The sequence below is a fragment of the Anser brachyrhynchus genome (genome assembly GCF_964034855.1).
Source record: "Anser brachyrhynchus genome assembly, chromosome: 7".
NCBI lineage: Eukaryota > Metazoa > Chordata > Aves > Anseriformes > Anatidae > Anser > Anser brachyrhynchus.
In genome coordinates this window covers 35,143,282-35,169,372 of record NC_137701.1, presented here as the reverse complement: position 1 = coordinate 35,169,372, position 26,091 = coordinate 35,143,282, and the positions used below count along the sequence as shown (strand labels likewise).

At 37.5% G+C, this 26,091-nt stretch overlaps 1 protein-coding gene across 1 annotated transcript in view; it reads left to right on the top strand.

The window, feature by feature from the left end:
- The first annotated feature begins 264 nt into the window (after positions 1 to 264).
- The window catches only part of DARS1 (aspartyl-tRNA synthetase 1), a 39,394-nt gene continuing 13,567 nt past the window's right edge, over positions 265 to 26,091 (top strand). The window contains exons 1-7 of the mRNA XM_080600761.1: positions 265 to 421; positions 1,053 to 1,110; positions 6,458 to 6,550; positions 11,524 to 11,626; positions 19,707 to 19,809; positions 20,989 to 21,069; positions 21,506 to 21,565. Coding sequence (XP_080456887.1) covers positions 344 to 421; positions 1,053 to 1,110; positions 6,458 to 6,550; positions 11,524 to 11,626; positions 19,707 to 19,809; positions 20,989 to 21,069; positions 21,506 to 21,565 — 576 coding nt within the window. The 5' untranslated portion in view covers positions 265 to 343. The remainder of the gene's footprint in view (positions 422 to 1,052; positions 1,111 to 6,457; positions 6,551 to 11,523; positions 11,627 to 19,706; positions 19,810 to 20,988; positions 21,070 to 21,505; positions 21,566 to 26,091) is intronic.

Below are 26,091 nucleotides of genomic sequence, written 5' to 3'. Positions count from 1 at the left end.
AATCACGCATTGGTTTGCCCCAGCGTGCTGGCACCAAGCTGCGTGCCACAACATCTCAGCGCCACGTGTCACCCCAAGTCAAAACGGGCTGAGTCGTGAGGCAGGACAAGCCCTGTAGGAACAGCAGCAGCCGAAATGGGGCGTTTTGCAGAAAAATGGGGCGTCCCCAGAACGGCGCTGACGCGACGGACTTTCCCCGCTCCTGCTGCCCGTGGGCAGCTCTGAGGAAAGCGGTCCCGCCCTCCGAACCGCCACGCTCAAGTCTCGCGAGAGTTGCGCCGGTAGCACGGTGTAGTGAAGATCTCGCGAGAGTTGGTCGTGAGGGACCGTGAGGGGCCGGAGGATGCCGAGCGCCGCCGGCCGCGGGCAGGGCCCGGAGCGCGATCGCCGCCCGGAGAGCGGGGAGCAGCCGGCGGCCGACGTGGGTCTCCGCCGGGAGGGAGCGAGGGGGGGACGGGAGGCGCTGTGGCCGCCTTGTCGGGGCTTCCGGGCCCCGAAAGGGGGAAGGGAGAGCGCCCGGCCTAGCGCGGGGCCGGCCTGGGGTGGGGAGGTGGCAGCGAGGTGGCAGCCTCGCTGAAAATGAGTGTTTGAAAATGAGTGGGCTTAGTTGGGAAACTGTGTAGAAGTGTCATCTTTCTAAAGAAAAGGCCCTATCTACTTGTCTTACCTGACAGATTTTGTTAGTCGGGCTTGCTTTGGCTGCCATAATGGCATACAGTCTGTTGTTTTTCTCAGTGAACCTGAATATTGGAAGGAAATACTTAGCAATGGGTCTGCTTCAGTGGGAATTAAATATATTTTCAGGAGTAGGCCATTTGGAGAGGCATTTGTACTAACTTCTGTGTAGCAGAGTGATCCTGTCGTGTGTTCGGTGGTGAATTTTTTTCTTTCACAGGGCACAGTTATTTCACTTGTGCATCTGTAAAAGTCTGATACGCATTTTTTCACTTCAGTGTTACAGCTAATTGTTGTATATTACCTCAGTTAACTAATGATTTTATTTGTCACTTTGCGTGTGCTTCTTTGATATATATTTCTCATCTCCTTTTTAGGATTATGCTAAGGAAAGATATGGAGTGTCATCAATGATACAATCCCAAGAGAAACCAGGTCAGTTTAAAAACAAAAAAATTAAAAGAGGCCAAAGAGGGGAAGTTATATACTACATATCTTCAGTACTTGTTTGAAAACTCGTTTACCAAACTTTTTCATTCAGATCCTGCTGTTCTTCTTTCCCTTTATCTGAATACTTTTGGTGCTTGTGAGGCTGCATTTGAGGTGCTGTGTCCAGGTTTGAGCTCTCTGGTGCAAGGAAGACACTGACTTGTGGAGCCAGTCCGATGGAGTGCTGCCAGCCTGGGCCCGGGAAGGAGCGCAGGATCTCTGAGGAGGGGCTGAGGGAAATGGGCTTGTGCAGCCTGGAGGAGAGGCAGCGGAGGGATGATCTTGTCACTATCTAAGGTTACTTTATGGGGGGGGGTATAGAGAAGATAAAGCCAGACTCTTGAAGGTGTGTGGCAATCAAACAGGAGGTCATGGACGTAAGTTGGAACAGAAGCAAATCTGATTGGACAGAAGAAAAGAAAATCGTGATAGTAGTTAGATATCAGAGCAGGGTCCAGAGAGATTATGGAATTACAGTCTTTGCGCTCGCATGGACCTTGCACCGCGCAGCCTGTCAGTTTTTGACTGTTTGTCACTGCAGGTTTGACTTTCTTGTATTCAATTATTGTTATTTATAGTATACCACGTCCTGAGATGTTAGGTGGTTGGGGTCTTTTTTGAGTAAGTTCTGCTATGGCTTGCTGCAATAGCTCTCTCTGAGTAGGCTATATTAATATTTATAGGTTTTTATTGTTGTTCACACTGCTGTGTATTCAGAAATCCTCACTTCATACTGGTACAGAATTGGGAGTCAGAAAGACATTTCAGCTAGAGAACAATGTCCTAGATCAGCATCCCAAGAAATATTTATCTTCACATTATTCAGTTCATGAAACAAGAGTGAGGGAAGGTAACAGACTGGCTTCTTGTAACTTTTTCATAGTGGAATGTAAAAAAAAGTACATCTGTGACTAGGTATTTTTTCTCTCATCTGAATGGTTGTTTTGGTTGACCTCCCTTAGGAAGGGAAATGCAGAATGTAGGGAAGAGGAGGGGCCACAAAAGCAATCATAGTTTGAAAACAACTGAAGGGGAACATTATGCAAAAAAAAAAAAAATAACAGGACGAGAAAATCACCACAGACTGTATCAACAGGCATTATTGAATAAAATATGCATTAGCTGCCAAAGAAACAGGACTAAAGTTGAAATTCTGTCACAATGTTAGCCAGCCCAGCTGCTGGCTGCAGCGGTCTTCTTGTGCTCCATTTCAACGTGTTTAATTGTGAACAATACCAACTTGTTTAGCCAGCTTAGCAAAGGAAAAGAAGTTGGCTGGGGGTGGTGTGGTAAGTGCTGGAGGGGGCAGCAACACAGCCATCCACACTTGTGTGCGTAGATAGCTGTGCAGTCACAACCCAAAGGGCGTAATGACATGAAAAAGGCACCTTCTCAGAGGTAGCAGCTGACTAGTTAAACTGCGCTGCTGACTGTAGGCTGAAGGATTGCGCTGTTGGAGCTCCTCGCCCTGCGCTCTCTGCAATGGCGTTTGGCTCAGCAGAGCTTCTGCAGGCTTTGTCCCCTGTGCCAGTTTCACACCCTCTATCAAGAGCTCTGTGGGAGCCCCAGCTGCAGGCTTGGATGGTGGATCGAGTCCTACTGTCTTGGAGGAAGTTTACCCTGCCAGCTGTCTCATATTCAAAAGAAACACTCAAAAATGCTCTGGAGAAAAAATACGTTGAGAAGGCAAATGGTAAAAGCTACGGGAAACGATGTGGAAAGGGCAGAGTGCTGTAGTTAGGGTTGTTGTCCCCTCAATCATTGAAAAAGTCTCAGCCAATACATGGACAAGATTTAGTAGGCTTTCCACTGGACATAAAATAAAACTTACATCCACTCCTGCTGTTCCATTCGTTAGAAAGTGGCTACCCAGAACACCAAATAAGGTAACAATAAAAAACAGAATGCCTGTAATAAAAGATTTCAAGATCAGCCCAGTGCTTTCCTCAAGATTGATGCCCTTTTAATTTAAAGATTCAGAAGTTCCTGCCAGGGAAAGTTCTTATCAAAGGAGTCATGGGAGCGTGTAGTCATCATTCAACATCAGTAGCGCACGTATGCGTTTCCCTGAAGTATTCTGGTTGCATTGACCATCTTGAAGGAGCTACCGTGTGGGGCATGGGGTGCCACAAATGCGGGTGTTCCATCTGTTTGTGCTGTGCTTAATTTCTTGCTGAAGTCCATGTGGATACGTGCCATGTCAAAGTCAGAATAATGAGTTGTGGGTGGTGTGTGCAGATCGGCGTACAGTCTGGGAACTGGAGCCAACAGCACAGGTGTGGGCCGGAGCTCGGTTTGCTGCCTGTAGTACGGTTGGTTTTAGGCTCGATATAGTAGCTGCACTGAGCTGAGGACATTGGCTGGACATGGGAAGCTAAAAAGTTTAGATGGATTGGAGCAAATTATTCTCTCCAAAGGAAGAGCTTATTGTCATTTCACTGCACTCAGAGGTTCTTGTTCTTCTCCAGGCAAAATAAAAGGTCTTTCACTTTACCACAAAGTTTATGCATAGATACTCTGCCCTGCTCCACTGTATTCACACACACACACACCTGTGCCTTCATTCTTGGCCCACCTCTGTCTTTTTTTGTGCTAGTGTTGGCTGCCCTGCCTATGTGGTGTGCTTACCTCCCATTACCTCATGTCTTTACAGTCCTTCCTGCCAGCTCGAGGCTATGGCTGCTAGTAAACTCCATTTGCCTTTCCCTTTTTGTCTGTTCAGACCTGTTGGTTTCACCTCCCCTCTCTGGAAGCTGCTTTCATCTTAAACTCCTTTTGGCTTTTAGTTTATTATTATTAAACATCCACTTTCTTATTTTTTTCAATTTTATCCAACGTTGTAATGATGTTGGCGCTTCACAGCGACAGCAGAAATATTTATAACCCTTTCAAAATTCAGTGATGTAAGTTAGACGAACCTAGAAGAAACGGTGTGTAAAAGTGATTTTGACTTGTATGACCCATATAGCTTTTTGGATGTTTATTCTCTCCTCCCATGCTTAAAAAATGGTAGAGTTCTGCAAGAAAGATAATTCTTATTTAGTATGTTGAAAAGAAGAGGTTGTGCTATACATGAAGGAAATGAAATTAAAAAATACAAGTTTCTCCTTAAATATGATTTTAAATAGCAATGAAGGTGAGATAGCGTGACCATTGAATGGGTGCTGGCCATGTAAATTCAGACCTAAGAAAGGAGTGTTTGGTCTGATCTTTAATATCTGTGTTCCTTGTCTTCACTGCAACTGTAGCACAATTTACAATGCCTTTTATTTTTGCGATATTATCTGTAAGTGTTTATGCAGCAAGAAGAGGCAAGAAAACAAAATGTAAGTATAGCTTGCATTTGCGAAAAAATAAATAGACGGTAGTCTGGAGAGTATGGTGGGAGAACCGCAAAGGTGAGAACAAGAAGCTTCATTTTTATCATGGAAAAGATAGAAATGAACTGAAAGGAATTCCATGTGAAATGATAGGTGAGAATACAGAGGGAAGACACGAGCTACAATATGTTGGCTGGACAAGAGAAAATGAGTGGCAAAGACAAATGATTGCTTCTACTAACAAGCGTAGACATTACCATGAACTAACAAGCATTGACATCACCGTGAACTACCAGCATTTTAGAAACAAGAGGAAAGAAGACCGGATTTGGGACATATAGAGAAAGAGTGATGGAAAAGTTGCTGTGTCTACTGTTGAAAAAATCACTTAATTGTGCCTCTTTTTGGATATTGTTTTGTTACCCTTTTTATGGAAGTTGAAATAGTTCTTAGTAATTTGTATATATATTTATATATTTTTTTTTTGCATTAAAGGTGTCGTTTGGTCTTGGTGAAACATGGACCATTATGTATCAAAAAGATTTTTAAGAAATATTTATGTAATGCAGATGGTTCTTGAAACACTAAGGATCCATAAAAAGAGTAACACCTCATTCTGTCTTTATGATTGTGCCTGGAAAATATTTTGGGTTTCTAGTAATACAGTTTTAAGTTGACTGAGGTAATTTTAACTATAAAACTCTTTTAAATACCAAACTCTTAGAAGTACTAAAGCTTGTAGGTTGTGCTGGTTGTTTGTTTCTTACAGTACTGATGAAGTTTGAACAACAGGGGTTGCTGGCAAGCAATAACATCTTTACTCCCCTTTCTCCCTTCTCTAGTGCAGGTGCACGCACGCTTATGAATATATTCAAGTCAATTTTGTATCACGTTTCTCTGTGCACTTTCATTCTGTTCTTATTTTGATGTGTGTCTGTGAAGAAAAAAATGCGTTGCCCTGAGCATAAGGGCATACAAAACATTTAAACACTACCATCCCCTTTCATATTTGCAGAGTTCAGAATACCAGTCCAGTGCAGAATAATAGGATTTCAGGGCAAGCTGTGACTAATGTTCAGGGACAGAAGGAAGGAGTGCAGAATGGCAGATGGTAAGCTGGGTTAGACAAACTTTGAAAAAGTTCTGTTGGGAAGAGAAGCCTTAGTCTTAGACTAGCTGAAGAGTCTTAGTGAATTTAATGTTATTTTGCAACATGGGAGAAGTCTATGATGAAAGATGAGAGAGTGAATTTGTTTATGTTACATATCTCCCTTGAAAAAGATGTTTTTGTATAATCACTAGTTTTAATTGCATACAAACTATAAAAGTGAAGTCCTGATTCATTTAAAAATATTTTTAACTTTCTTTCTTTATTATCCAAATTCTACCCTTTCCTAACCCTGCATTGAATGTTCCTTTAATTTGTAGTGCACATGTGTTTGTAGATTCATTTTATTTAAAATAATGATTATTTTACAGCGATATTCACCCTGCTTATGTATATACAGAGAACAGCCATGTCTCCTCTGAGCCATACGTTCAACATACCAATGTCCATGTTGTACAGTGGAGCAAGGCAGGTATCCCTTAGCGAGCAGAAATCCAGGCTTGAAAGTCCAGGTTCGTGGCGCAGCAGAGCGAAGTTGTATAAAAACAGTGTAGTCATTCTGGGTGTGCCATCCACAAACTACAATAAGCCTTGCTTTTGTTTTAGGACAGTTTGACCCTGCAATGTAAGTCAAACATTAAGCTTGAGCCAATTTAAAACTCCTTGATCAAGTGTTATTCGCTGAGAAAGGAAATGAGATCTTGTGTGTTTTCAGTACGAACTTCTATTATGCTGTAGGTACACAAAATAGTATTTTGGATTTATTGTAAATTTTAGCAGTGATAGAAAATGTATCTGGAGTTTAAATGAAAAATGTTTTCCTTCCAAAAAACAATTTTAAAATGTGTTATTTTCTGTAATGCAGATCGAGTTTTGGTTCGAATAAAAGACTTGACAGAGGAGAAGGCTGATGAGGTGGTTTGGGTTCGTGGCAGAATTCATACGAGCAGAGCTAAAGGTGAGATGCCTCCAGGGATCTGATTTTTATTTTGTCATTTTGTTGGTATAAACTGGACACTTATTTTGGCGTCATGATTTTTCGGTAAAAGGAAGCAAAGCAATTACTATCTGTTAATTATGTCTTGCGTATAAGAAAACTTTGCCACTTGGTTACTCAGTGTTCACTTCAACCGGCTTTCTCTATTTTCTACTCTTCTTCTCCTGAAAGGGGAAGAGGACATTTCATTTTCAGCTGAGCGGAAAATCAGGTATTATTATTACACTGTTGTAAAAGTAATTTTTGTTTTTATCACTTTACAAAACAGTGTATGGACAACTGTAAGTAATAATAATCGTAAAAAATTGCAGTCATTTTGCTTTGGGGGAGCTCTTTGGGGGCACTGAGATAAACCATTTTTAAGGCTGTATGGGAAAAAATATTTTAAATATATCAGTTGTCAGATCAACTGTATTCGGTGTACGAATAGTTTTACTGTACCTTTTCTTTGATAGGAAACAAAAATATGCATTAAAATTACAGATTTTTTGCCTTTGGTTGTCTGTATTTGATTATTTCAGTTTGGACTTAAGGCAGAGGGAGAATCCTTTTGTAGGTTCTGCGTAGTGTGGGCTGTCACAGTTGGCTGTCTGACAGCCATGTTTTTTCACTAGAATCAGAAGTTCTCTCTGGAGATCAGTTGGCCATACGCAAACTTCAACAGGCTTTGGCCTTTTCAGTTGACATCAGATGCTGACAACTGTTGTACTGGTTTCAGTTATGTTTGGCAGCTCTTTAGTGAGATACAAATACATTGTCTTCCCAAGAGTTGAAAGGAAAGAGCATAAAGAAATTATCTTCACAAATGAAGCTTAACGATAGTTGTAGAACTGGGAATAATGCAAAGTAGGGATGAAAATCCAGTACAGACTATTGTCACAGATAGTAGATTAATTTTTTTTTTTAAAAAGAAAAGGAATCCTCAAAAAAGAGAAAGTCCTCCTTAATGAGTGTCTGTAATGCTGTTAGTTAAAATAAGGAGCTAAATGTAAACATATACATATCACATGTTTTAGTGTATATTAGAATCTTACGTTTAGGATGACCTGTGTGATTTCCTCAGTGGTTTTGTGGTATGGTATAAAATGGAAGTTGTTCTTTGCTAGGTACAGAAACTAAATAATCACAAAAGCTGTGAAAACCTCAGTCATTACAACTTGGAATTATTCAGGCAGGAGACATGATCTAATTTAATTGTTGTTATTAGTATACAAACATGAGTATCCTCATGGCTTTTTATTTTGTAATTAGAGGAAAAGTTCAGATTACTAACAGAATTTACCGTATTAAAGACAGATGTCTTTATACAGACCTCTAAAACAAAATGGACTTGTTGTTTATTACTTTCTCTTTTCTAAATAACTAATATGAAACATTTACTTCAGTCAGAATAACATGTAACATGGCAACATTAACTTACAGGAAGCTGTTGCTTTTCACCCTTCACCTTTGACCTCAGGAAAGACTGTGGTTTTTCATTAAATAACAATGTCTATTTTCAAAACTCTTAGCACAACCTGAAGAATAAAAGCAAATGAATTGATTATGAGCACAGAGTGTTCTCAATTTATTGATTGTGCTTCTTGTTCCCTCTCTTAGACTGACAAGACAGAACAGTTCTGACATTCAGGGAATGCTCTTAGGGAATACTGTATGCTTGTTTACTTAAGCTTTGGAGGAAAGAATCTTACAACAAAAGCAAATGTTTAAGAGTAAAAAGTAATGTTAGCCTTTCCCACACACACTGTGGCGCTATTCCTACCATTACGGAGAGGAAAATCTTGCAGGAAACAGGAAAATCTTGCACAAAAATAGCTTTATTTTTCTTAGAAGCTTGGATTTGACTCCTAAAAAAACTACATAGCCTTTACTTAACCCTGTCTGGTTCTGACCAATAAACCAAAGAAATGAATGTGAACGACTGCAAAATCCAGCTGTCTCATACAGCGAGCCACTCATGAAGTCCAATGGAAATTAACTGAAAGATGTGTAAAGAATGGGGTGTTGGGAATTTCTGTGAGTTGTACTAAAATTAAAGTGCTTGAGGCCCTGTGTTTTTTGTCATAGATGAAATGTTATTTCTGGCTTTATTTTAAAGCCAGCCTAAGCTACTGATCGCATTTATCATTGAACAGCAGTTGGGAAATCAGTGTGGGTTCTGCCAGGCAGCTGGGACTTCTGTGGCATGGAAGGCTGGAACTTGTTTTTGTTTTACAGATGCAAAGCTTTTATAAAACATCAAAATAGTATGTCTGAAAATAAGACGACCGCGAAGTGCAAGTGGACCAAATTTTATTTAAAAAAAAAAAGTTTTTTCCTTTGCTGGTAGATGTTTGTAACTAACAGTGTATTAATTTGTATGCAAACACATTTTCACAGTTTGTGCAAAGTTCTTGCTTGCATCCTTTTCTTTCATAAGGTCTCATGTCATTTGGTATTTCTAAGAAGGGACATCTACTCCTGTTTGGTTTTCTGTGCTTAATTTTGATTGGATTCTGTGATGTATTCTTACTTGTTCAGTGACTAAAAGTTTCTACCAATAAACTGTCAAACCTTTTTAACCAAATTTTCTTTTGAAACTCTTCATCTTTTTAGGCCTTCGTGTATAGGATACAATATTGGTTTATTTTATAGAAGCTTAAATAGTTTATTGTTGTTGAATGTGAGTAATTAAAGTTGGTCTTACGCTTTTCACTGAAATACCACGTAAAGATTTTGAAACACATGGAGAGCATCCCATAATCCTATTTTTTTTCACACTCTAATGCTTCCTTTTTTCCTGTCTCTTGATCTGGAACGGCATCTAATCGTGAACTAGACTTGGTTATGCCTCATCTGTTTGGTACTTTATCTTGCACGCATTAGGCTCTTTAGGGAAAAGTTGTTTCCTTCTACAATTTTTATAACTCCAGTGTTCTAATTATTTCTATCAGTGAGGTTTGTTTCATCACTTATCTTCCGTGTGATTAGAAATGATTATATTCTACAAAGCATTTTTTTCTCATAGAAACAACTACCATTACTCATGACAAGATTTGGGTCCTTTTGTAATCAAATATCTATCAGACTTACAGTGTTGGAGTTAAGTACAACTGCAGAACTTTTGCTTCTGATATGTATGATAGGAAGTTTCCTCATTTGTTTCACTAGCTTTTCCTTAACTTTTTACAAGTTGAGTGACATTGTAGCTGTCTTCAGCTGTGTATTTTTGTTTGAACACCTAATACTGTGTTGCAGAATCTCCATCATACTTCCTTAAATTCTTTGTGACTGAGATCACAGAGAAAAATACTGTTTTCAAGGAAATACAGTATCAAATCCAAGACTAAGTAAGAAATATTGAGATGTTAAAGATGAGAGATAAGCCTAGCTTATCCAAAAACTCCTTAGCATATAATGTCCTATGGAAAAATTGTACTTTAATTAGTTTGTCAACTTGCTGAAACATAGGCATATATGTTGCTGAAGGCTCTACTTAATTTATGAAGCCTGTACTTTTCTAATTTAAATCTATGGCTTAATGTTTGCTTGTAGGAAAAATGTAAATCCTTACTATATTAGCTTTCTAAGATATTGCAGCCTCTGGAATATGGAAATAGTTGTAGGCTTTTTTTTTTTTTCCTGAAAATATGCTGTTAGTTTTATTGCATTTTTTGAAATCACAATCATAGGACAAAGTTATTTCAAGTAATTGTTATTTTTAATAGCATTTTTAGTTGTTTTATGTGTTTGATTTTATTTGACATTGTATGTCATGATCTACATCTGTCATGATTTTCTAATATCATTTAAATCATCTGCAGCTATGTGTCAAATTGTAATCTACATAATCACAAGTGAAAACCACAACTGTCATTTTGGTATCACTGTTCAAGTTGGATATATGTTGTTTTGAATGTTTCCTAGTGTAAGTCAGCAGTAATTGGGAAGTAGCTCTGTCTGACAAAGCTAGCTTCTTATTCTCACAATTTTAATGGAAATGTTGTCATGTTATGAGTCAGAATTTGGAACTGAAATAGTATCGATGCATTTTGTCATTGTACAACAGTGAGTATTTGTTGTCAGTACTCTCTATCTGAGGAAGAAACATTTAAAATCACTATGTTTCCTTAAATGTAAGTTAAGTAATGAATATTTATTAGAGATGTGAACAGAAGTATGAAATGATTGTAACTGTCACTTAAACAAATTAAAGGAGTTTTGTTGACTTGGAAATTCCCATTTTAAAAGTCAACAAAGTGCATTATATTCTTTGTAAATTACTATTAAGTCCTATTAACTTCTTTTTCCCTAAGCTGTTCATGAATAAATTGCTCTTACAGGAATTTTTATTTGGGTCTTTTAGGTTCTTGTCATTTATCAGAATCAATACTCCTTTTGTTCCCACTCATTCTGAGTGTGTGGTGTATTATAGAATGAACATTGTTGGTATAGTCCCTTGTGGTGCAAAATCAAGCCCATTTCTCTCAGAGTACATTTTTCAAATGAGCTCTACAGCTTTAATTTTAGAAGTGATGAAGTACATTTTAGAAGAGAAGAACTTATTTTAAAATAATGTATACTTGAAGCAGTTGTGACCGAAGCAACAAGTATGGTTTCTTCTTACAGTTGATATTCAAAAAGTTATGAACTGTAGTTTGTTCTGTCTAAATATTACTTATCTTGGAAGGCTTATTGATACTTTAAGACAGTGTCTGTTCGCAGGTTCTGTAAGCCAAATTACTTGATTTATCTCAAGTTTGGTGGGTGTACTTGCAGAGCTGAATGTAGTGAGATCTAGCTATTTAGACAGGGAGGGGGAGCGGGAAACTTCCCCTCCCCGTCTCCCCTTAAGAGCTCAGCTTAATATCAAACTAGTAAAGCATTTTTCTCATTCACAAAGATACCGAGTAACTTGTCCTTAATACACCTGCGTTGTTTTTCTTTGTATTCAGGGAAGCAGTGTTTCTTAGTCCTGCGTCAGCAGCAGTTTAATATCCAGGCTCTTGTGGCTGTGGGACAGCATGCGAGCAAGCAGATGGTAAAGTTTGCTGCCAAGTAAGTAAGCAATTATATCCTGTTGTCAGAGTAAACAATGGTGGGAACCAGGACTCCCAGGGGTTGGGACCATTTTCACACATTAACATCAATGCTTCGTTTGTTTTAAAATGTAGTTATTTAAATTGTCAGTTCACTATTGCGTTGAATACATTACACTGACAAAAGATAAAATAGAGAACAGGCTTGAAATTCATTCTGAACTGCTGAAGCAGCATTCTCTCGCCATAGACAACCTACATTTACTTTCAAGCTGGCTAACAAAAAGTCTGGCAAGCTGAGCTTAGTGGGGCACTTCATTTTGTGTGATGTTTGTGTGTGTCTGCACGTGTTCAGAGTTTTTCTTCTACAAGATTTGCAGTGTGGTAACACATTACATAGCTAGAACTGGTGCGAAGAAGCTCCATATTACAAGCGTCTTACAGAGCTGAAATTAAGAGTTTTTTCTGTGCCCTGAATTAATCTTATTTACACGCCTTATTTTTGGCCCAAAAAGTTGGGGGGATTGAGTTACTTTTCAAAAATATTCTCATTTTATTTGCAGTAATATTTAGACTTGCTAATTAAAAAAAAAAGTGTGAAGCAATTTAAATTCAGTTAATTGGTTTATTTTATTCTTAATGATATAAAAAAACAAAACAAAACAACAAAAAAAAAACCAACACATTTTTCCCCCTGCTTCTTGCTTCAGGATTGTGCTTTCAGGTTGTCCATTACTAAATATGCTTGCGTGACAAAGGTGTTTTTATAATAGAGCTTTTTAGTCATGTATAACTACTTACTCACAAATAGACATGTGGATCAGTTCAGTGCAGTAGTATGTTTAACATTTGGTACTCGAGTTGCTTCTGTGTAGTTCTTGGCACTACTCTTGTGCCTGGGAAGGGAGCCCCCACTAATTAACTGCAAGAGTGCCACAGCCTTCAACCTTCAATATGTCAGGGAGAGGAGGGATTCATTGTAGTATAGACTTGCAGAAGCCAAGTTAAGAAGGTTAGGATAATGCCTCTGCTGATTGAGGTTCAAGGCAACGGGAGAACAGAACCAGCAGTGTTAGTTGTCTGGCGGTGCTTAGAGTTGGCAGTGCCAGTGTGAAGCATGCTGTTTACAGGTGTTCATGAGCCAGAGTGTTCTGTTTCTTCATGAAGTAGTTTTTTCTCTCCAGCACTTAGAATCTTTGAAAAGAATTGAGTGCACAATCTCTCGGTTCCCCACTTCCTCTCCTTGTAACCCACTAACAGTCTGCCTGTGCGCTCTCAACAAACTTGCACTGCAGAGCAGTGAAACAATTTTATAGTAGTGATACTCTCCTATCCTCCAGTTTTCTCCAACATCTGTTTTTTTCCATTTTTCTTCATGTTTCTTGGCTCCACAACTGAGTGTCTTACATTTGTTTCGTGAGCAGCAGAGCTCTGTGTAGGAGCTTGTGAAAAGGAAGTTGGTCCTTACTCTTCTGTGAGCTGACTGCCACTTGTAAGCCTTCCATGACCCTTTTTAGACTTACTCATCTTTTATACTAGGCTATTTTTCTGTTAGGGTAGTGATTTAAAGTAGGTCCTGGAGGTCCAGAGCTACCAAGAAGTGGTATCTGGAAAGAGCAGAGGGCATAGCTCCTTTATCTTCTGGCAGCAGTGAGCTGTTAAATCAGATGGAACCATATCCTTTAATTTCTTTCCAATTCCCTGTCATCTCCCCACTTTTGTTAATGTGACAGACCTGATTTCCCCTGAGTAGCCAAATTCATGTTTGTACTGTGTTTTGACTTCTCAATCTGTTCCCTTTTATGGTAGTATTTTATGTCTAAATCCCGATACTTCAGACTTTATAACATGCATATTTTACTCATTTGTGCTTCTGAAATGCCTATATGCTGACTGTAATGTGCTTTGACTGATACAGCTTTCAGTACTACAACCATCCTGGGTTTTGTTTTGCAGAGTTACTTTATTTTTAAATGCTATTAGTGCAGTCATCTTAAGATTCCTTCCCAAAAACAAACCTATTTCGTTAATATCCTCCCACGCTCTCAGTTTTTCCAGTGTTTTATCTTGTTCTACAATTCTGTCTACCGTCATTGCAGCTGCCTCTTGTCCTTCAGGGCTGCTGTTCCCTGACTTCCAAGTGCACTTGTGGTCACCACGTCAGTGACACCTGAAGCACAGTGACAGTACGTGCCTTGTTTTCAGTCATTTTCCTGCTTGTTTTCATGTGCTGTGGAATAATGCCATTATTATTAGCAGATGAAGCTGGTCTTAGATGTCTAAAAATAACTATATTGTTTCTCTGCCTTTCTTGGTGTCTTTTTCATCATCTCCTCTTGTTTCCTAAACATTAACTGAGGAAATACACATTTATTGAAGAAAGTATTAAACACCTTACATTTCAATTTCAGTGTAAACTAAACTTCTTTCATTGGCAGTGGATAAAGGTTAGTTTACATGTGCTGCTTTCTCATATTTTGATAGTGGGTCCAAAACTTTCTTTAAAACAGCTTGTGAAATTACAGGTCATGAATTTTAAGGAGAGGTTAAGATAAAGGTTGGTTAAATCGTGAGCAATTTCTGTACAAATTTTCATAAATAATAAACAAACCAGTTCCTCTTTTAGATATTGGCACATGGGAACAAAACTTTCATAACCTTCTGTGGTCTAGAAACCACAGAATGTAATATGAATATACGTATAGTAACGTAATATTCATATACTGAATATCTCCACGATCATAGGAATGTGAGTTATGTTTATGGAAAGATACTTTTCACGCTGGTTTATCTCAGTGTTAAATGAGATTTCTGTGAGGTTAACTGTAAAAAGTTTCTAGCTGATCTTTCAAAAAATACAAAGCTGGCAATGCAGTGTCAGTCAAGGTTGGCAGCTATGGAGTTCCCCTAAGGTCTTTCATCAAAGAAAACCTCTGCACATTCCTGCAAGGAATGACAGTGTCAATTGTCTCTTTCAGACAGCAAAGGTGCCAAGTGGTGAAATTAGTAATTTATCAGCCTGCTTTTTTTTTTCCAGAACGTACTGGGTGTGGTCACTTTTGGTTTTCTTTCTCTTTTTTTTAAACCAGCACTGGGCTTTACCCCTCTACTGGCATTATTCCACAAATAGCGGTGATATGATGTAGCAGCTGGGGGAGGTGGTTACCAGATCCTAATTTAGCTGCTGAAACAGTTTGCCCTCTCTCAGAAAGTACATGGCTCTCTGTGGTAGGCTAGAGAATGAAAATCTAGAAAAGAGATAAAACATAAGAAAAAATAAAAATATGATGGGTAGAATTTTAGGAAAAAACATACAATGTGGAAAAGTGTATTTAAGTTGATTGATTACATGAATTGGTAATAGCAGGGAAAATTGAAATCACAGTGGTTACTTTTGCTGATGGCACAGAAAATGGGATGGGAAACTGGTGACTAGGTTACTGCCACGGGGTATGTAGTAACCAGGGCTTATTTGGAGTAATCACTCTGATACTCTTCCATATGAATTTGTCCCTTTGTGAATGCTAGTTCAGATTTTGTATATGTTCAGGATTAATATTGAAAAATGTATGTAATTAGGACTTTGAGATGATCATAGATAACCAACTTAACAGGAGTTCGTGCAGGTCTCCTCCCTACTATGCTAGAAAATCTGAGTTTTGAAAAAGAGGAATAAAATGTCATTAATATAATATTTGTCAGTCTTCAGATGATTTCTGGAATATTTTGTCCTCTTATTGTCTTTATTTCTGAATATATGTCAAATTAGAAAAAGTTGATGATGAAGCTGCAAGATGAACTCATGCAGTCAGGTAAATCTGCCTTCCTTCGAGGCTGAAGAAACCTGTCTAGTTTATCCAAGAGTAGGTAATTTAAATCCCAGTCTGATGGTACCTGTGCATGCTTTTGGCTGCAAAGTGAACTCTTTTTTTTTTTTTAAAGTATTTTTTTTATATCCAGCTTTCTCTGACACTGACATGAGCAACCATTGATTATTGTTTTATAAAAATTATTTAATATTTTAAGATTTAATAAAGTGTTAATATTGTGCAGTCTGCTTGCATGAGTCTTGAAAAAAAAAGAAAATGTCTGAAGAAGTATAGATGCTTTCACTAATTAAAACATTTAAAGTAAATAAACAAGTTTCTTCTAATTTTTTAGACTTTTGATCAAGAAAATATGATTCACTTAGAGGGGCCCACATGGGGTTCAGCTTGCAACATGAAGCTGTTGATGAAAGGTGTTGTCATACAGACTGCAATAATGCAATCCTGTGGTTAAAAGAGAAAGTCTTGGCTAACAGGCATACAGATAATTAAAAGCTACATAAGGCATCTAATGGACATTTTAATAATTAGTTTTGATTTTTTGGAAGAAACATTACAATGAAAGTTTAATATACAGAGAAATTTTTAGCTTTGGGCTTTGAGTCTGTCACTAAAATAATTTCATTAAGGGTTAAACAACCAAAGGGTATCATCTGTCTTCTTCATGCGTCCCAATTTAGGTTCTGGTCCTTTGCAACATTAGTTAGAGATAGAAATATTGTTGTCTTTAATGGAAATGGTGATAGCTTTGGTGTTTTTTCTGCTCTTTGTTCACTTTGGTTTGGCTTGGTTGGTTTTGTTACTCATGGGAATTCTATCAAAACATTACCTGGATGGTTTAGGGCTGGTGCTGTGGGGAACACTTTGAAGATTTTGCTGTAGTTACCAGCATTTAACTAAAGCATCTTCTTTTTTGTTCTAATTTGAACTGAAATTACCATTTCAGTAACATCCTTGGAATTACCTGTTAGGATCAAAGCAGCATCTTTTAGGTTTCTGTAGTTTACATTTGATGAACTACATTAGGAACTTCAGGCTTCACCAGCACTAGATTTTGCTGAATTCAGTTCAAATAGAACTCAAAGCATGAGCTTTTACTTGCATACCAGATCAGATATGCAGTCTGAATGAGGAAAAGTATGTTTTATAATCATCAAATGAAAGTTTAGAGTAGATTATGAATGTTTGTAGATGCAAAGATGTTTGTATGCAGTAGAAAATTTGGTGGTACTTGCTCAGGCAATTATATGCATATTTGGATACAGGTATTTACATAGGTAGAAACTGAGTTCAAATGCATCATGAAATTATATATATAAAAAAAAATAGGGACCAAGGGATGTCACAGTTCTTAAAGTGTGTTCCAGACCAAGAAATATAACGTTTCAATTGTAGTTCTAGTTCAGAGGGAGTGGGGAAAAATAAGTGAAAGCACATTTAATCACAAGTGCAAAGTTTTGGAGTTGTTATGCAAGTTTCCAAAGTGATATTACAGTTGCAATGAAGTAAAAGTCAGTTTCTTCCTGTATTTTTAAACTGTTAGAATTTTGTGTGTTGTGAATTCTGGGCATATTCTGAGCATAGCTCTGTAATGACTTCTCTAATACCAGCTTGCAGCCATAGGATCAGTGATTTGAGTCATAAAAAACATTTACATTTAACTATTATTTTCTTTTTTGCAATGTGTAGAATTTGCTTCAATACATTTAAAGCATTTTCGTTAACAATTATTAGTGGGAGGGTTTTTATTCAGCAGACTGGAAAATTATAATTTCAATTAATACACTGCTGTTGGTGTCATTAGTAGTACTTTTTGGGCTTTGCCAAAATGTTGATGTGAAGAAGGAAGCAGGAGAAGTAGAAGAGAACTGTTTGGGGGCGGGGGGAAATTAGCAGAAGAGTAAAACTTGTTTTCTTTTAAACTTTAGCTTACTGGAAAAGTAGGTGGAATTTGTAGTTACACCTAATACTACTTTAGCATGATGCATTCTCTGTGCATTTCTTATCTTCATGTTGTCTTTTGCATTCAAAGTGATGTATTCCTGTCTTTTTAAGTAGATTTAAGCTGAACCATTTGTAAGAGAGCAAACTCTTTCTAAGCACTTACTGTCATTACTATGTGTCTTGAATTTGTTGTCTCATCTTCAATATTTGAGATGAATGGAAGCTCAAACTTTACTAAATGAATTCTGATTTAAAGCGTACTGTTGACCTTTGCTTTGTACAAATTCAGTCATTTATTCATTATGCTGATTTTGGCAACTGTAGCTCTTTTAAAATATAAATATAACAAAAAAGCACACTGTTCAGGAATATTAAATAGGAAATGGAATTACCTAATGGTTAGGCATATAAAGCACCATGGTCTGTGTAACTTTTAGAGCAGCTGCCAATGAGTTCTATCACCTGAAAGTATTGCCATCAAAGAAATAGTTGAATGCTGAAATGCTAAAACGATGAAATTTGGCTTTTTTTGTGATTCGTTTCTAGTGATGTTGTTAAGTTTTGAGAATTTTAGTGCTTGAATTGCCCACTGTTACTTCAGCTTCCATAGATTTTTCACAACTTTGATCACTTATTCAAAATTCTGTTGGATAACTTAATTTTGAACTTAATTTCATAACATAAAACAGTTTGTAGACCAAAGATCCATCTAGCTTCTCTTAGGGCTGGTGTGGATGCTTCAGGAATAATAGAAAGCAGGACAAGCAAGTAGTCATACTCTGTAACACTTAGTGTTTTGCATCTCAGTTGCTTCTGGGTCATACCACTTGGGCTTTGTCAGAGAAGAAGGCCAAGTTTCCTTCATCGACTAAAAAGAGAAACTTCTTTGTTTAGCTGGGTAATTCATGTGAGAGCATGACTAGTTCCAAACACAGATATTTCTAAAAAGAGAATTTTTAATCCTAATGAGTTTCTCATGTGGTTTTACTGGAGCTGTACAAAAAGACTGTCTGTCTAGAATACCTAGGTTTTGTTCACAGCTCCCAGACTGACTCTGGGCAATGCTAGAGAAACTGATGCAGATGCAGGTGATTAGGACTGTAGTTACAATCAGCAGTGGCTTGTATCTGCTTGCACTCTGGCCTTCTCTCCTTTAACTGGGTGGGGGTTATTGCCCCTCAGTTCTGTGCAGTAAAATATTTCTCGTTAACCCAGCCTTTTTTCCATTTAGTTAAGTTAGAGGATTTATTGGTTTGGGGATTTTTGGGGTGTGGGGAGGAGTCTTGCTAACTAGCGAGCTGACCTCGTAAACCTGAAGGTTGCTAATTGATGTTTGATTTCCCAAAGTCAGTAGTGGCCAACTTGTCTAACGACATCCTTGCTCAACTCATTTGAAGTCAAATTATGGGCCTGCTACCTGCTTGCTTTCTGAGGGCTTACGTGGTCAAGCGATGTACGTAAAGTGCTTTCCAATCATCTCAAAAGTGCCTGAGAAGTGAAAGATAAAGTTAATTGTAACAGTTATTTTTCAAAAAGAGGAAAAGTATTTTCGGATATTTTGCTTTTTGTACGCCCGCTGCCAAAGACACAAAGTAAAGATATATTTCCAGTAGGGATGAAATTACATGTAGAAAGTAATTGGTTTAAAGTCCAATACTTTAAGTACCTAAATGAAAACCGTTCGTAGGAATTATTTTTCATCTGTCGCTCTTGAGGCTTTTGTTACTGTTTGCTTATAGCACACATACTTTCCATCATATTGTTGGAAGATTTTCAAGATAATATATAGAGTTTTAATATACTATTAGTGACTGTTAATGGAGAGCAATTAAGATGTCCTCTGTCTTAAAGAAGTGCCTTACAAGCATCTTGCATCTTTCAGTAACAAGTCATGAAGTTTAAACAAGCTCGATCAGTTTGATTTTCCCCTCCAGATCTAGGACTTCCTTTCAGTCTGTTGTTCTGCTGCTCAAGACCCATCTTTCAGATAATTGCATCAACTGACACATGCAAGAGTGTATGTGCCTAGGAAAAGAACTGTGCAACTTGTCACTTAATGTATACACACACAAAGAATGAGCGATCACTAAGCTTAATTATAATTCTTTCCCTCTCAAGTCTTCCATCCCAGTTTGAGTTTGTTGTGGCTGGGAATACTTCAGTGACATCCTTTATTATTTAGCGATTATATATAATAAAGAACTATCTAAATCCTTAACTGTTTTGTTGTTCCAGCGGTTCATACAGCACATAAACATCTGAGTGCAAAGTACTGAATCTGGTGCAGTGTGCAATGAAATTTAGTAAGCCTACTATCTTTATTGACAGCATCAACAAAGAGAGCATTGTGGATGTAGAAGGCGTTGTGAGGAAAGCGCATCAGAAAATCGGAGGTTGTACTCAGCAAGATGTTGAGCTGCATGTTCAAAAGGTAATTTTTTGAGAAAACTGAGCACTGGTTAATTGTTTGAGAAATTATCTGTCCTATCTAGTCTGTCTTTTTACACTTACAAACCTTGTAAGTAAGTGGTCCAGTACCAGAGATATATACTGCTTTAAACTACGAACTTCGTTATATAATACATAAACATGAAACATTCCTGTTCTTAAAAGATTTGATTTTTATCTTCCACTTGAAGTACGCTAACAAGTAAAATAAAGAATCTCACTGGAACAATTTGGTTAAGAGTGCATGTCATTTTGTTTTGATTCTTAACTGCAGCAGGTACTGTAATAAAAAGTCTGCATCATTTTAGGTGCAAGTCAGAAGTTTCTTCTGTATCAGGGAGTTACAATCTTCCCCTTAGTGAAATGGAGTGGAATACATAACTCTCAGCTGAAGTGAAGTACTGGCTTAATAATGGGGGAGCTCTTGAAATCTAAAATTTCCACAGCTTGTGGCGTAGGGCTAGAGGAAGTGTAGCTTTATAGTTTATTTAAATAGAATGCATATTTAAACATTTATGCAGTATTTTTTGCATCTAAAGGTTTTCAGCCAATATACAAACTGTATGTTTACAATACTACTGAAGCACAGTCACTTCAATAGTAGAATACAATACCTATTATAGTTGTAGTAGTAAGGTAAATTTTAGTCAACAGCATTATGGAAATCATGCACCTATGACTAGCCTGTATGTCAAGGTGCCTTTCTCTGACTGTGCTTTTCCTATCAAATGAATTATCAGTCTGAAATGTCTCTTACATTTATATGGTAAGTAAAACAGTACTTTAACAACAGAGACAATGAGATGATCTAGCTGCAATCTGAACCTAAAACTGTGAAATCTGGTAGTTTCAGACCTGGCATTCATGCCAGTAGGCTTGTTCCTCAGGTAGTATATACTTGTTCAACTCAGTGTTTTTTTTTTTTTTACTCCTTGGGAAAAAAAAATAAACATCTTTCCACAGGAAAATCAGATTTAAGCACTGTGAGTATTATTGTGAGAATGCACCCATGTATCTTGACTATATGAATAAAATCACAGTCTTCCAGCTAACAGCCTATGCAAACACTGTTTCATGTTTATGCCAAAAATATCCTTTTGTAAATCACACCTCCTTTTGTGAGCTGAATCTCATGTTATTTCTGTTCTTCTCTCACTTTCAGATCTATGTGATCAGTTTAGCTGAACCCCGACTCCCCTTACAGCTGGATGATGCTGTTCGGCCAGAAGTGGAAGGCGAGGAGGTGAAAACTTTGCATCCTCAAATATGTTTTAATATATCTGTAATTGAAGAAAAGCATGAAAGCCTAGCATTTCCTTCGTGCAGTGCTTCTGGGGTTTTGTTAGGCTTGCATTTTACTTCCTTTATATTTCTACAGAGCTGTGTTAGAAATTTCTATAGATTTGTTCTCTACTGAACTGCAGCAGAAAAACAAAACCAGAGGGCTTGAAGTCCTGCGTATGTGTTGTTGATCCCCTTAGCTGGTTTCTGCCTGTGACCACTGGGAAGTTATACCTTAAGCCTTGCTATACTGGCAGTTTGTTGTATGTTCTTCAGACTCATCTGGAAGTTCTGCTGAATTTAGAAGTGACCCTGGTCTTTTAACCAAAAGATGTTTTTCTCTACTAATTTTTTTTAGGTGTGTATATTCATTATGTATTTTTTGCACAACTGTTTAGGATGGAAGAGCTACTGTAAACCAAGACACAAGACTGGATAACAGAGTCATTGATCTGAGGGTAAGCAATATGCTTTGTTATATGCTTACCTGCAAACATTGATTGTCCACTGCTCATATCCATGAAGCAATAAAGCAGTGGATTTGATGGAAGTGTTTTGTTGGCCAGAGGGAAAACTAAACAATTTTTCACTAAACTAAACATGTTTTTCAATTTGTGAGTGACATTGTGAGAACCCAGTTTCATCTACATATGGACATGCAAACAACAGTCCAACAGGAAAAAAAACAAAAGCAACTTTCCTGACATTCATGGGAGAATCCCTTATTAGTCGTTTAAAGGTGAACATTTAGGATTTGGCGTGTCGCCATCTACAACTGGGCTATTTTAATTTCTAGAAGTCAAAGGTGACTGAATAAAGACAATTTGGAGACAACATTTCTTCTCAAGTATAGTACCAGAAAGTGTAGTAAGAGCTCTGTTTTGAAATACAGGATGGAAATTTTGAACTTAACATGTAGCTGAGGTGCTGTAATGCATGTCTTGCAAGTGAAATTGTAGCAGGCTATCACACCAGTCTCATTTTTTGTTTCTTCCACGGTTTACCCATTTTTTTCTATCTGGAATACTTTTCTTTGCAGCTCTCTGCTAGTTAATATACTTCCCAAATACTTACTGTTTCTGATCAGCAATAAAAAAAAATGCAGAACTTTTCTTTAAAAAATAAAAATAGCAACACTAAACACATAATTAACTAACTGCAGTCCTGTCGACGTGACTTTTTCTGGTCTTTTCCCATACTTGGCTCTCCACAATACAATTTTAATTAGCTTTTCATTGAATGATGAGTGTGCTTAGCTTGTTTTTATGGTGTTTCTAGTACTGCCTTCAAAATTATGATTATGGTAGTTTCTCAGTAAACCAATGATGGGCCTGGGAAATAAAACAAAAAAGTCATTTATTTATTGGAAAACGTAGAAATGTTTTGGGACTGAGGTGCTTAAAGCATTTGAACATCTGATCTCTGTCAGCAACTAAAACTACTTGTGCAAATTGTTCTATTTGGATCAATGCTAATGGCTCTTCACCTGACCTTATCATGTGTGATACTGAGCAACTTCAATTTGTGATTACTTTTCAGGATATTTAGTATCTCATTATATTAGTCGCTTTGTCTTTCTTTTCATGAAAGACTTAAGACAATTCTGTACCAGTGAGAATGATTTAAAGAAGCATCACGTTATGGCAATGGTAAGGCAGTGTGCTAAATTGAAGGTAGAACTCTGAGATGTTAAAAGGTAAAGTTTCACTTGAGCTTCTGATGATGCAGAAAAATGCTGAACAACATGCCAGAGAAACTTAAGAAAATTCTTTTAATGAATGAAACACCTGTATAATTAATAAACAGAAAAGAGCTTTGAACCCCAAAAAGAACAGAGAAGTAATACAAAGGGAAACAACAGTTAAAATAATAGCTGAAAATAATGGCATGAAAGCTGTAAGTCAGGTGAGAGCATCTGTGGAATAACACCTGAGAAGGTGTCTGGTAATGGAAAAAGAAGGAAGACTGTAATGCCAGAGTAAACACAAGAGAAGAAACAGAGGTGGGCTAAAATTCTTCCATCCCTAGACATAGCCAGTAGTCCAGCAGGACTCTCCAAATACTTCTTATGTGTCTGCCAATAAATAAATTGTCACCGGTCTACTTGGAGGGTGCAGCTTCTGACCGAAGTGGATCCTTCTTTTCTAAGTTGTATGATTGCATACGATTCTGGTGCTTGGGGGATGTGGTTTATTGAGTGATATTGGTAGTAGGGTGATGTTTGGACCAGATGATCTTGAAGGTATCTTCCAACCTTAATGATTCTATGACTATTGTACATCCCAACCATTGTCAATATACCATTTATTCAGCAATGTTTGGCCCCTTGTTTTGAGGTCTGAACCTTAACTCTGTCTTCTACAGAAGCTATTTTTCTCCACATTTCCAACAGCTAATGGACAGAGGTGCTAAACAGCTATTTCTTTTCATGCTAAAAGGGAATTCAGGTTAAGTTTTTACTAAACTGATGGAAGGATGAAATATCAAATTCCAGAGCCTTATTTATGTCTTGTCCTCTGCTTGCACCTGTGGCTGGATGTAATCTGGCCACAGCTTCTCCTTGATTAGGCTTAGTTATCTATTCTGCCTTCCTTCTATGTGTAGACAAAGTTCCCATGGCTGCCTGTGTCACGTTTTTGTGTCTTCTGCTGCCTATTTCGTTCTTTGTTTCAGAACAAAGGTTATTTTGGGTATGCTCATGCCTAATCATACGTTTGCTTTCTCTGTTCCGCAGGAGCTATGCTTGTGCAAAAGGGGATTCGAAGTAGTTATGTGTTACTTTTTTTTTTTTTCAGGGGAGAGCTGAATAAGCAGAAAAAGTGTTTAATGCAGAAAGGGAAAATCCCAGTGAGAACACATGTACTAATATATATGTGCAGATTCAAAGTACTGTATGCACACAAGCAAGGGAAAGAAGGCAGTTTATCCTTCAAAACAGCTTTAAAAGAAAATAAAAATTCCTGACAAGCAGTAATTGATTTTCAGTGATTTGGTTTCATAGACTGAAGCTGCAGTACAAGTGGGACTTCAGAGAGCCCCCAGTGTTTCAAATGCACTGCATAAGTTACATTCTAAGGAGGATTAGGCATGATGTATTAAAAGCTCACAGGGGTATCTGAAATCATTGTTAGCTACTTTGTCATCCATACCTCTTCTTTCTGGTACAACCAAATCGTGGACACCAGGGAAGAAATGTTAACAGAACAGTTCTAATGGAGATGCTGTGATGATCTGTGCTTGCAAGTGTGAGAGGAAGTCCAACCACAGATGTGCCATCTAGTTCTGGTTTCCTTAGTGCCCCAATTTTTTAAGGAAGAAGGAGGTCATTGAATATCAAAAATAAAGATACTGATTTAACAAACTAAAGATTTAAACTAAATGCGTATACCTTGGCTAGACATGGACTAAAAAAAATCCTTAGTATGGAACTGAAATTACATTTGTCCATTTAATGCAATCTTTAAAGTAGTTTAGTAGTGATTTAACTAATCTTAAGTAGTGATTAACTGGTAAGTTCTTTGGGTGGGATGAAATCATGATGAAGTGGAGCTGTGAAACTTGCATGAATGAAAGGAGCTGGATTTCAAAAAACAAACAGACAAAAAAAACTTTCCAAGGAATGATGACTTAGGTAGAAAGACTTTTCCTGATGAGTTAACTCATAAAATACAGATCCCATAATTTTAGAGTTAGAAAAAATGAGGGCTAGTGTCAAGAGAGATGGTGTGAACAAAGAGGAAAAGAGGAGTCCTTGTACAGATCAGATATCCTTTAACATAGCCACAGGTGACTGTGAGGAAACTGCTGTTGACCTAAGTATCCGTTTTTCATGATATCTTAATGGAAGTTAAAGTATTTGATTCTGTATACATTTCCTTTATGGCTTCTTTCTTGGAACAATTAGAAAAAGTATACTGGAGCACTGATGGTGTTTTTAAATCTCTGCTTTCTGCTGTGCTAAAGTTTGCAGTATTCGGCGACTTCTCATATATGTAAAAACACATACAGAAATTGTTAAACAGCCATATTTCATGAAGATCAGTGGTAAGCAAAAAGGAATAAAGACAAGGCATCAAGTGAAACATTGATTCTTGGATTTTGTTTCTTAGTATGTCTTGCTCTGAATTAAAAATCAATTCAGGTTCATTGGGTTTTAACAATGTCCTGACTGATGTCCTTGCTCTGGCTTATTTTTTGATGTCCAGCAGGGTTTTTATCTTAATGGTATCTGTCTGCATTTGGCTTGAATTATATGCATTTAGTGGTCCTGATGCTATAATTATGTCTGCTAATGCACAGCTCACTGAGACCAAAGCACAGTCCTTTTAGAGTCAATATTATCTTGTTTAAACTGCTCAGGGTAGTGCATAACCATTAAACCTGTACCTTTAGTAGTTTATGGATGTCAGACTGTTACGTGATAGTGCTGTTCATTGATCTTAATGTAGTTTGGTTTTTCAAAATACTTGATTACTTTAAGCTTGATTTCATTGTGTTGAATTCAATTTACTCATTGCAAAAGCTGTAGTTTCCCTGACTGACTTCAAGCTGTAATGAACAACCTGATATACAGCTTGTGATATACAGCTTGTTTTATTGTGTATAGTGATTTGGCTGTGATGACATAACACAGTCTCAGTCACTCAGGCAAACTTCACGTTCATATCTTCTTGTTGTACTATAAACCGATACTGAATCTGAATGAAATAATTGATTTCAAATACTTAGGGTTTACCTTAAGTAACAGTTTTTTAATCCTGGTTTCCTAGCAAAAACTTCATTCCTCATACATATGATAAAGGATTTGGAAAATTACCTACCTTATATAAAATAATGTATGTTATTTGAAACAATACAGTTGATATTATTTTCCCTTTTTATTTAGCCCGCTTTATGTATTAGTGATTGTGATAGAAGATAGGTAGTTACAGCAGGCAAACAAAAATGTAAAAAGTGCAGAACAAATTCTGTGGCTGATGTGCGT